We start from the raw sequence: 12,511 nt of genomic DNA, 5'->3' as shown, positions 1-12,511 counted from the left end.
AATGCTGAGTAGAAATTTATGAGGAATCTTGAGTAGAAATGTGTAAAAAAATTTTTTTTTTTTTTTTGTGGGACCCTCGCCAGCGGCCAGGGAACGAACTGGCGCCACAGGCTGCGGGCAGCCTTGCAGCCCAGTGCTCAACCGCTGCGCCACCAGGGGAGGCCCAAAATGTGTAAAAATTTAGAAATTTCAGGGATAAAGCAAGCAACATTCATGAATAGAGGTATAAATGAATAGGGTTTGGGAAAACATGCTTGTTAAGGTATGATATTAATAGGACAATAAGCATATTTTTACAATCTAACATGCACCTCTACTGTGGTAGTGTTTAAAATTTGCACTTGGTTTTAAGGAAAGCATTTTCTCCACAAGGGGGAGATAGATAGGTACAAATATTTATGTCGAGAAAAGATTTGTTAACTTACAAGTACTGATTTAGTGCTACTTTTAGAAATACTTTTTTTTTTATTTAATTCTAATTGAATAATTCTACCATACTATTTCTGAGCTATAAATGATTAAAGTAGAAAACAAATCTTAAACATCTATCAGTAATTGGCTTCCATTTACTTTTTAGTGTATACTACATATGAACACATGATTATATTTGCTTGTAGCTCAGTTTTTTGTTTTTGTTTGTTTGTTTTGTTTTTTTTTTAGATTGCTCTCCCCAGTCTTTATCAGACCCTCTGCTTTGAAGATGTGGCTCTGTGGCGTACTTATTATCATAATTCAGTTTGTGAGCAAGAGTTTCCATCTATTCTTTCAAAGAAAGTTTCTTTATTTCAGCAGGTAAATTATCTAAACACATAAAAATATTTCAACATTTCTCTTGTCATTCAGAAGGCATTTATATTATCGCTTTGCTTTAAAGTATCATATCACCTGAATGGGGCCTGTATAAGGGAAGAGCTTTCTGCTTTTCCATCTTAATCAGACAATGAAATCTCTGGCAGTTTCTAAGCAGAAGGTTGTCTCCCATTGTAGCTTTTCTCAATCCCTCTGGCTCTGAATCGAGGTTGGTTTTGCAATAGAGAAAGTGTCTTACAGAAAGAAATTAAGGTATAGATTATACAGGTTCGTCACTAATTTCTCAGGATTCTAAGAAAATATCTTATGATCAGGAATAGGGGATTTTCCCCCCATTCTATTGCCTACCTTACCTGTAGGTTCCACTGAATTTTGGTGAAAGACTTGGAGTTGGAGCACTTTCTAGAATCTAATGTTTCATTAAATGGCCCTCCCATTTATATGTTTTTATCTCTTTGCTAGGTTGCTGACTGAGGTTCTGTTCCCTTTGTAACTACTTACACAGTGAATTCTATTTCACCAAGTGTGTTTTTTTTTTTTTAAAGAGAGAAAACAAAAATTATGAAAAAATTCATTTGAAAATTTAAATATCTGGAAATGAGGTATACATGATTCCTTAGGCAAGATTTTTGGGCCTCCATTCTGCTGTCATATAAAAGGCCTTCCTTCATAACTTTTTTCCCCCCACCATTTATTTTGGCCCTTTATTAGATCTTGAAGTCAACTAACATAATGACTATTATATGTAGTTTGTTTACTTTTGATGGTAGGTTGCAGAAACAAGTGGATTTTGTAATTATTTGGCTAGTAAAGATATATGTTAGTGTATACCTATAGTGATAGTTTAAAGCATAGTAAATATGGAACAGTAATAAGTGTTCATATATTGTAGTAAAAATTTGTATAATAAACTATTTTTTTAGTTAACGCTCTTGTGGGAACTTAATTTAAATAACTCTGCACTTTATTTCAAGGTTCTTGTGGTACAGGCTCTCAGACCAGACAGATTGCAAAGTGCCATGGCTCTATTTGCATGTAAAACTCTGGGTAAGTACAATACTTTCCTAGAGGGAGACCACTCACCTGAATTATTTGTTTTTAATTTACATATTTTATTATGTCCTTAGTTTAGAAAAATTATAAGGGCTTTTGCCCTTAATTTTCTATTATACTCTGTTAAAATATAAGTCTTTATGTTGAATGTGACCATATTTAATGTTGTCTTAAGTTTGTTTTATAATTGGCATCATATATTTAGTGAAGACCTTTAAGGATTTAAAAATATTTTCTTAAGAAAGCATTTTAGACATTTAGACATTTGTTCGAACTGCAATTTCAAAGCAGGGAATCAAAAATTTGATTAAGCTAATTAAAGTATAATGGACTCACAGAGACAGTAATCATAGGGGAAAAAGCCCTGAAAAATGAGTTATTTTTGTTTTATCTAAAGTAAAAAAGAGTTTGTGTGTCTTTCAGGTTATATGCAAATTCTGCAATAAATTTTTTATGCATTTCAGATAATCTTATCTGAAGAATTAAAAGTTATCATTAGAAATAATGAACTATACTGAATTATTCCAACTGCAGAAGCAAATTTGGAAAAAACTATGTTCAGGCTTTGAAGAGGATTTCACATGAAGCACAGTCTCCCAAAAAAAGTGGTCTTTGCTAGGTTTTAGTGTAATGCTGGAAGTGAAAACAGCCATAGTTCAAATAGTATGCTGACAATTTTTTTAGAAACCCTCCATTCCTATTTAATTTTTCCATATTAATATAGATGAAATTTTATATGAAAACTTTATTAGTTGTAATTTTATCAAGCGAGCCTAGTATGTTAGGTTTGTTTTCTCTGAATTTGAATTTCTCTTTTAATTAAGCTTATCACAGTTTTATGAAATTGAACAAATATATTGGACCTTCCATGCCTATCACTGAAAACTTTACAGTTGTAATAATCATTCTATTGTTGACATATAAGTTGTTATAGTTGGCTCTATCAGAGTATTATTTTGAGACGATGTCCTTTAGTTTCAGGTGATCAACTAGACCCTGATGAATGCACTCTTTCATTTAAACTTGAGTGTTCATAATGGTATAATCACAGATAACTTTCAGTAGCTTCACTATGGGCCAAGTTCTAGTCTAAATTCTATACATGTATCAACTCTTTTAATTCTCAGCAATCCTACAAGGAGCTATTTTTTTCTCCATTTCAAGATGATAAACAAGATCACGCAGCTATCCTGACGGAGTCAAATTTATTCTCTGTTTAGAGGGACATTGGTGGAAAGTGCTAATATAAAAACTACCCTGTAACCTTAGATTAAGTTATTCCATTGCATATCCATGTTCACTCTAACCTGCTGGCTATGGTTCCTAGGGCTTTCTTAAGCACCACAAACCGGTTGCTTAAAGTAATAGGATTTATTGTGTTAATTTCTGGAGACTAGAATTTTGACATCGAGATGATGGCAAGACCACGCTCTGAAGACTGGAGGGGAATCGCCCCTGCTTCCTCCTAGATTCTGGACATTTACTGCAAATCTTTGGTCTTTCCTGATATGCAGCTACATATCTGGAATCTCTGTTTTTGGTCTGCTGCCTGTTCTGCTCCCTGCTGTCTCTCGTGAATCCTCTCACCCTCCTGCACCTCTGTCCGGTACCCCTGCTCTTGTATAAAAATAAATAAATCTTAAAAAAAACTTACTCTGAATTCATTTAATTAATTTATTTTGTGGCATTACTATCAGCCTAAAGTAAGTTGTCATCATCTGCCACCTCACTTACTGCTATAATTTGGTTCTGTCATCTGAATATGTACAGAATTCAGTCACTTTTCACACCTCTGTTTTGTTCAGTCCACTATCATTTGAAGAAAATTATTGCCATTCAGGCTTCTTCACTTTCAGTTTATTCTTAGCCTAGCAGCTTTTGAATTAGTTCTATTCCTTTATTAAAACTTTTCTGATAGCATCTATTTTTTAAAATTATTTATTAAAATACTTTTTTTTCTTTCAGATTCCTTATAATGTCGTACAGGGTCTCACATCTTTTGGTTTTCTGCTTCCCCTCAGATCTCATCTCCTACCATTCTCACCTTGCTGAGACCTTTTCCCCCATAACAGCCTTTTTCTTGTTCTTCTCGTGCTCCACATGTATTTCTGCAATCTCAGTACCTTTCCACTTGCCAGTCCTTCTTGCAAGAGAGCTCTACTCCAGTCATCTCCCTCACCTTTATGCTCAAATGTCACCTTTTTGGTGACGATTTCTCTGAGCACTTGATAAAAATACTTAACTCCTCACCTCTCCGTATCTGCCTCTATCTTGTTTACTTTCCTTTGTAACTGTTATCATCATATGAAAATATTGTTATTTGCTTATTAATGATATGTCTCTAAACAAGAATACAAGCCACATGAGCAAACACATTTTATATTGTTTGCAGTTGTGTCTCATTGCCTTCAGAAGCTTCTAGAACATGGAGGCAATGACCACCTTGCTAATTATCTCCTTACCTTGGATTTTGTTTCCTCTTTATTCTTTTCAGAAGACGTGTAGCCTTTTAAAAACATAAGTGAAATCATCTTTCTTTTTTGCATGAAATCTGCAAAATCTTCTGGAAAATTTCTTATATAAGCTTACAAAGGTCCACATTGTCTGGCCACTGTCCACTTCTCTGACCTCATCTTGTACTCCTTTTGCTCACCACTAGGTGTCAATGGGCAAGACAGCTTCGTAACTTCATGCTGTTAGTTTTGTATTTTTGAAAATAATTGTATATTTATTCCTCTCTCCCCTTTCCCTCTTTATCCTTCTGTAGTAACCTTAGTTTTACAGTCAAATTTCTAGGTTTCTGTTATTGGTTTAGTTTTATCTGATCCTTTGTTTTATTTCCCTATGTTCCACATAGAAGTCAAGCCATCTGATATTTGTCTTTTTCCTTCACTTTATTTTGCTTGATATAATACCCTCTAGTTCCATCCCTGTTGTTGAGAATGCCGAGAATTCATCTTTTTTTTTTTTAAATAGCTGAGGTATCGCATTGTGTATATAAACCACATCTTAATATGTGCTCCTGCATTCATTGCAGTACTATTTACATTAGTCGAGTTTTAGAAGCAGCTTATATGCCCAAGGACAGAGGAATATTAGCTCTGTTTTGCCTCTTAATGGATGTCTCCTCTCTGTCTTTCTGATGTTAATTTAGGGTGTTGTAATTTTAGGACAGTCCTTCTGAATCATCTAATCAGTACCAACATATCAACCTGATTAATTCTCTACATGGTTCTTAACATGATGATATATTTCTGGCTTATCTATGTATTCATCATCTATATATTATTATATGTTATTAATGTATATTTATATTAACACATATATTATTAATATATATTATTTCTTAAACTTCAATCCAAGTAAAATGAAGCAGTTTCTAGGAAGGTTAAAAGGACAGCATTCAGTCTTTAAAAATATGCCATTTTTATCACATTGTATGTGATCTTTCTTACTGACTTTGTAGTTTGACTCTGTATTAACTCTTGGGAATATTTCTGTTATGGTGCTGTTTCATCTCTAGCTTAAATGGCATTTAAGGTTTAGTGGCATTAAGTGAAAGCTCATTATATTCACATATTAGATGCTTTGAGCATTTAATATACTGCTGAAATCATACTCATCTGTTTCTAAGCAAAATTTATACTGGTGTATGACAGATGACTGAATTTGGTCAAGTGGTTTTATTACAGTTTTTATGTAAAAATGGATATTTTATTCTATGACTATTAAAAGTTTAGATTGGTAGAGAATAATAAGGACTTAATCGCTTTTGAATCAAAATTTAGATATTTGATTTCAAAGGTAATTTCTCAAGCATCATTCATATGAAAATATTTTTATTAAGTTTTAGCAATATTTTACAATCTACAGACTTTAATAATGACTTTAATAATAACAAATATGTGCGTATGAAAGTAGTTTCAATTTGAGGAGTCTAGTAAGCAATCCTTAAAATTTTTAGGTATGTCACTTTAGTATAATCTTACAATCCAAGCCTTAAGTACTAGTAAAATCTGCTAATTACAAGTAGTAGTTACCAGATGATATATGCTGACTTCTGTAATTCTGATTTAGCTTTAACTATTTACTATCCTGAGCAAGATATATTGTGCTGTGTGTATTGAGACATGTTCCTGTAAGGTGCTACAGTAGCTACGGGAACCAGTAACTTCTCAAAATTTTCCAGTGAAGGTGGTTTTGCACTTTGCACTTTTCCTAGTTCTCTACTTCTCTTATCCATGCTAGCATCCTATTCCATGACCTGCTTCCATCAATCAATCCGTTTTGTGAAGTGTGATCTAGGAGGAGAGGAAAGACATAACAAAATGCATATTTTCTATTACTATTGTAACAAATTACCATACATTAGCAGCTGAAAACAACATCTATTAATTATGTCACAGTTCTGTAGGTCACAAGTCTGATGTCCACACTTGGCTTCTGCCCCAAATTGCACAAGGCTAAATCCAGGTGTTGACAATCTGGGTTTTTACTGGGAAACTGGGGGAAGAATCCATTTCTAATCTCATCCAGGTTCCCCCCAGAGTTCATTTCCAGCAGTTGTAAGATTATGATTCCCGATATACCTTGCTATTGATTTTAGAAGACACTCATGTCTCTGACCTCTGCTTCACTTTTCTGCTGTGTCTCTTTGACTTGGCTGGAGAAGTTTTTCTGCTTTTGAGGGCTCAAGTGATTAAATTGCCCACTTGGGTAATCCAGAATAATTAGATTTTAAAGTCTATAGTTACATTACTATCTGTAGTTACTACATTATATTATAGCTTAGTGTGTAATCACAAATAAAGAGGAATTAGTTATCCAGAATTCTGCCTACCACAAAATGTTGAACTTTTTTGTTTCAGAAGTTGAGTATTATTTCTAAAGATTATTTCCCCATTTAATTGGCTGAGGAATATTAGTAATTGTCCATTTTCCGTCTTTTAAACCATGTTTGTGGTACATTTTTAGAGTTGTCTTTTCTCTCTTATAAAGGAAGAGTAATTTTGTACACCTAATTCCTATTAGTCTCTTTGAGGATGAGATGAATGTGGAAAAATGAATTTAATATACTTATCACTTATAATGGTTTGATATGAATTTGCTACTTTCTGTACTCTCTAGGTATCTAAAAAGTGCAACAGTGATAGTCTTCCATTTTAAAGTATAAATTGTTTATTGTTACTTCCTCGGTATTTTATCTGAGTAAAATAAAATTAATAAAAGTTTAAGTTATTTCTTTGACTTTTAGGTCTTTTTGAAAAAAATATATGTAATTTAAAGGTGCATTATTAAAATAGACGATCCCAGTGATTTACAAGTAGTTATACACTATGATAATTCTCAATGCAATGAACATTTTTACTCTTTAATTTTTTCAGATACATTTGAATAACTCACACTGACAGATACAATATCATGAGTTAAAATTACTTGTGTTAATAAAACCAATGGTTGTATATAGATTCAGTTCACTTAATACATTAGGGATTTTACTTAGAGTTTTGTAGGTGGAATCGCTAATATGGAATTCCAAGTAGCATGAATGTCACCTGTGTTAAATGATAAAATGATGCTTTTTCTCTAAAATCTTCCAGTACTTTAAAATATTGTGCAAATTATGTTCATGAATAGATTTATTGGTGTGGAATTTCAACATTTTAAAGTAATAACTGAATTTATGCTGCTTTCTGGAGGTAAAGGGTAAACAAAACAAGTACCACAACTTTCCTCATGGAGTTTACTAACTATATTCGTTAAAGTAAGAAAATGATATGGTAACCTGCATTTCAACTTCTTGAAGAGAGTTTCTATATTGGCACATGTTTTTTAAATAAAATACACATTTCAGTCAGTAGTCATTTCATACAGAAATATTTATATATATATATATATATAAATCACATTTTAATCCCAAACATTAATTAGAAGCCCCCAAGTAGATATCAGAGTAAAAGGAAACACCTGTATTGCTTTCTACTAAGCCAGTCATCATTAGCATATATACCTTGCTATTCTTTTTAGGGTCATAAATGTGTGTACATTACAATGTGGAATCACGTTGCCTGTCCTGTTGAGTATTGCTCTTCAGTAAATTACATTTTACCTCTATATTTAAAGTTAAATATAACCTTAATTCCATTATGTGGCTCTTTCAGACTCCTGTTGTTAAAAACAATGTCTTTCTATGCAGGCCTCTCTTTGGCAAACCCGTCCCTTTCGGGGCAGCTCTTTCTGCCCACTTGTGTCTGTACAAGTGTCCTTCTTCCTTCTTTGTTTTTCATAGTGAACCTGTGCTTCTGGATAACTAAAAACAAACAAACAAACAATCACTTAACATCTTTCCCATAGTTTTTAACTAATATCTACAACTAGAATGAAAGTCCTTTCACATGCTTCTGCCTTCATGTCCTAAATTATTTCTTAAATGACTAAAAGGCCATACATTTTTTAGACTTTTGATACACTTTATCATATTGCACAGTACATTTAATTGGCCTAGTATGATGGATTGAATGAAACCATTTTATATTTCATTGCAATAAGTGCATAAGACTTCTTATAAATTAGAGCTCAAAACAGGATGTTAGCAATTTAAATGTAAAAATAAAATTCACAAAATATGACTCTAAAAGCAACTCATCAGTTTTAAGTGGCTATTGGGGTAGATTTCACCTGGTATTAGGTATTAGTTTCTTTACAAGTAAAATAAACTACCCCTAATAATGCTTAGTGTAGAGTAGGTGATGAATAAACGGAATATATTTTCACTACCATAGCCTATTTTTACCCACAAATGAGATATGAATTGTTTTATCCCTGTTTTATACTTGAGGAAACTGAGACAGTGCATTTTAGTGATTTGTATCACTCTACAAGCAAACATTATACAGACAGCTGTATATTCCAGTCTCCAAACTAAGTATTGTTTTCATTTTGTAACACTTTTTTCTCTTTTCATGAATTGATATAGAAATAACTTTATCCTATATTATAACAGTGAATTTTTTTACTGGGGAAATCTGATTCCTCATATGCATGGCACAGGAGAGTCACTAAAGTTATATAAATGAATGAAAGCTATATAGATGGATGATTGTATTTAGTCTTCTCTTGTAGGAAGAGAACCATATTAAGACTGCAATAATGCTGATTGTGTATTTCTGCATCTGTTAAGTTGGTAATTAAGAGACCTGGTTGGTATTTTTCTTTTTCTTTCTGGCTTATTTCACTGAGCATGATCCCTTCTAGCTCCATCCATGATGTTGCAAATTGCATGAGTTTGTCTTTTTTGATTGCTGAGTAATATTCCATTGTGTATATGTACCACTTCTTTTTTTTTCTTTTTTTTTTAAAGTTTTCATCACCCCACCTCAAGCACTTTAGTTGTATTTTATTTTTATTTATTTATTTATTTTTAAAGATTTATTTATTTATACAAGCACTGGGTACAGTCAGAAGCGTGGGAGGGTGAGAGAATTCACCAGAGCCAGAGCGGGGAGCAGAGCAGGCAGAAGGACCAAAGTACACTGCTGAGGAGAGCAGAGGGCAGCAGGAGAGGTCTGTGCACCATGTGGGACCCTCCTCCCGTGGCTCAGGAGCAGCCAGGGATCGAACCGGCGCCGCGGAGGCTTCGGGCAGCTTCGCAACCCAAGCGCTCAACCACTGTGCCACCAGGGAGGCCCTACCACATCTTCTTGATCCTATCATCTATTTTTGGGCATTTGGGTTGGTCTCATTCATAGCAGGAATTTAGAAAACCTAAATAAGGGACCAGGAACAAGACTAATTATAATAAAGTAAAAATCAAAATCAACAAGCAAGTGTAAACCAGAAACACACTGGGGGCAGGGAGGAGAGTATAGGATCAAAACAAGAGGGGGTGGGAATTGTATGGGGACTATAAGCAAGTTGAAAATGCATACATTATACAAAAATGAAAAATGATGTAAAAATATAGATAATTAAAAAATAATAATTAAAAAAATTTAAGATACCTAGTTGTAGGGTAAGTAATTTTCAGACTTCTGCCCTCCCGCTATTAGGATTGATGATGGATCCCTGCGGTCTTGAATGCATGCCTGATGGCGGGCACCTGGAGTACGGTGTGGGCCTAGGTAGTGGGTTCACCTGGGCTGAGGCAGGGCTTATAAGAGTGGTGTCACAGGGACGCCAGAAACACCAGAAGGAGAACAAGCAAGCAGCAGAACGAAAGAGAAGCAACAGAGAGAGAACAAGACCAGGAGAGAACACTGGAGACCCCAGACAGAGTGAAGATTCACCAGGGGCCCAGGAGGCTTACCTGCCTCCTGGACCCCTGGCACCCCCGCCTGTCATGTACGTGGTAAAATGACAATAAAAGCCTGAAAAAGCCGCTGAAGGCCCAGGACTCCTCCTTCACCCGTCTGCTCGAATCATAGAGATCCTGCACTGTGGCCTTCACACCTAGATGATATGTAGAGCACTGAAAAACAATCCTGGCACCTGAAGCATTCAATAAGTGGCAGTTATTTTTAGTAAGAAAGCCTTATATGTATATGTAAGGTATAATAGTACACCAAGGTATTCTCTATTACCTAGCATGTGGTTAGTTTTAATAGACAATGTTTCCTGATGCATGCTAATTTTTATTTTTAACTTCATTTATGTATCTTTAGGACTGAAAGAGTTGTCCCCACTTCCTCTAAATCTCAAACGTCTGTACAAAGAGACACTAGAAATTGAACCCATCTTAATCATTATTTCCCCGGGTGCTGATCCTTCTCAGGAACTTCAAGAGCTAGCTAATGCCGAGAGAAGCGGAGAGTGTTATCACCAGGTCGGTACATATCACATGGCTGTCTTTGTTCTTAGTGTTTTCCTGCCATAATTGATCCTGTTAGTGGACCTGACACGATTTTTTCTTGTTTTAGGCCAAATAATGCCCCCTCCCCCCAAAACTGTCCACATTTTGATCCCCAGAACCTGTGAATTTGGTACTTTACCTGGCAAAAGAAACTTCGCAGTTGTAATTAAGCATCTTGAGCTGGAGAGAGCCTACAAGTGGGCCTGATATAATCACTGGCTCCTTATGTCCTTATAAAAGGGGGGAGGTGACAGTGGAGGCAGAGGACAGAGATGGGGAGGTGTTGTGCTCCTGGTTTTGAAGGTGGAGGAAGGTCCATGAACACAGGAGAGTATCTTCTAGAGCTGAGACCTAGAAGAATCTACAAGATTCTTTCTGCATGTCCAGAAATAATCCAACTCTGTGTTACTACCTTTATTTTCAAATTCAGACACCTTGATTTTAGACCAGTAAGACGTATGACCTCCAGAAATCTTATAATGATTTTGTCTTATTTTAGGGCATAGAGCTTTGATAATTTGTTATAGCAGGATCTGTGTTGTAAAACAATTTACCTGAGTAAAGAGAAACGGTACAGAAACCATAGCAACAAAGAATAGGAAATGAATATATTTGTTTATATTTTGAGGATAACTAAAACCTTTTTACTCAGTTACTTTTATAATAAATCATAGCAGTAATTACCTGCAAAACTGAAATGAAAGAAATACCTAAAATTTTGAGTGAAATTTATTTAATATATTGCTACTTTTTCTTAGGGTGAATTTGGAAGTTTCATTTGTTCAGATTACCTTTTTCAATTCAGTTTGCATGCAAGTTTGAAATTCACTAATTAATATCTGTCTTTGACAAATGAATAAACAAAAAATTGTTTGGAAGAAAATAATTAATAGTAATCTAAGCAAATACTTGATAGCAACCCAAAATTGAAAATTAAGAGTGTTTGAGGCAGATAAGCAGAAGATAGAATAACAGAGTTGGCCTGGCAGGGCATGTTTGTACTGTTTGACTGTAGGGGATTTCATTCAATCAGAGTAGTGAGGTGTTTTCAGGAAGAGGAGTCTTTTTCTAGAGGTTTTTCTCTTTGCAGTGACTTTGGTAAATTAAACTATTTACATTCATAGTAGTTAAACCTGTGGAGTTTTGAGTGTTGCTCTTGCAAAATTGTTTAATGTAGTAAAATCTTTATGCACAGATTTATTTATTTTTTAAAAGATTTATTTATTTATTTATACAAGCACTGGGTACAGTCAGAAGCGCAGGAGGGTGAGAGAATTCACCAGAGCCAGAGCGGGGAACAGAACAGGCATACTGACGAAATGCACTGCTGAAGGGAGCAGCAGGCACTGCAGGAGAGGTCTGTCGCGCCATGTGGGACCCTCGCGGGTGGCTGGGGATGGAACCGGCGCTGCAGAGGCTGCAGGCAGCTTCGCAGCCCAGTGCTCAACTGCTGCACCACCAGGGGAGGCCCTGCACAGATTTATTGATAATTTTCCAGTTATTTAATTTTTTAATGTTATGCTACACATGCAGGAAAATTAAATGTGTTTTAGTGGGAGGAGGTGTGAGCTATCATCATCTTGACATTTTGCTGTTATGTTTTTTTAACATTTTTTTAATAGTGAATGTTTTCAGGTTTCATGACTCTTAAATTCTTCTCATATAATTTTTGTCTAATGGAAAATTTTGAGTAACCTATTTTTACCTAGCGTTTCAGCTCAGTAAAAACTTAATCTTTCTTTGTTTCTGTTGTATAGGCCTTCATTTTTTTCCTGCATTCTAGTAATGGCAAACTAATAT

General features: G+C 34.8%; 1 protein-coding gene across 1 annotated transcript in view; it reads left to right on the top strand.

Moving 5' to 3' along the window:
• The window catches only part of DYNC2H1 (dynein cytoplasmic 2 heavy chain 1), a 306,244-nt gene that overhangs the window by 192,322 nt on the left and 101,411 nt on the right, over positions 1-12,511 (top strand). The window contains exons 81-83 of the mRNA XM_037507914.2: positions 661-792; positions 1,785-1,857; positions 10,524-10,684. Of these exons, the coding sequence (XP_037363811.1) occupies positions 661-792; positions 1,785-1,857; positions 10,524-10,684 (366 nt within the window). The remainder of the gene's footprint in view (positions 1-660; positions 793-1,784; positions 1,858-10,523; positions 10,685-12,511) is intronic.

The sequence above is a fragment of the Talpa occidentalis genome, unplaced genomic scaffold, assembly GCF_014898055.3.
Source record: "Talpa occidentalis isolate TD23 unplaced genomic scaffold, MPIMG_talOcc4v2.1 talOcc4.12, whole genome shotgun sequence".
Classification (NCBI taxonomy): Eukaryota; Metazoa; Chordata; class Mammalia; order Eulipotyphla; family Talpidae; genus Talpa; species Talpa occidentalis.
Note: the sequence above shows the minus strand (reverse complement) of the source record. Positions and strands in the feature narration are given on the sequence as shown.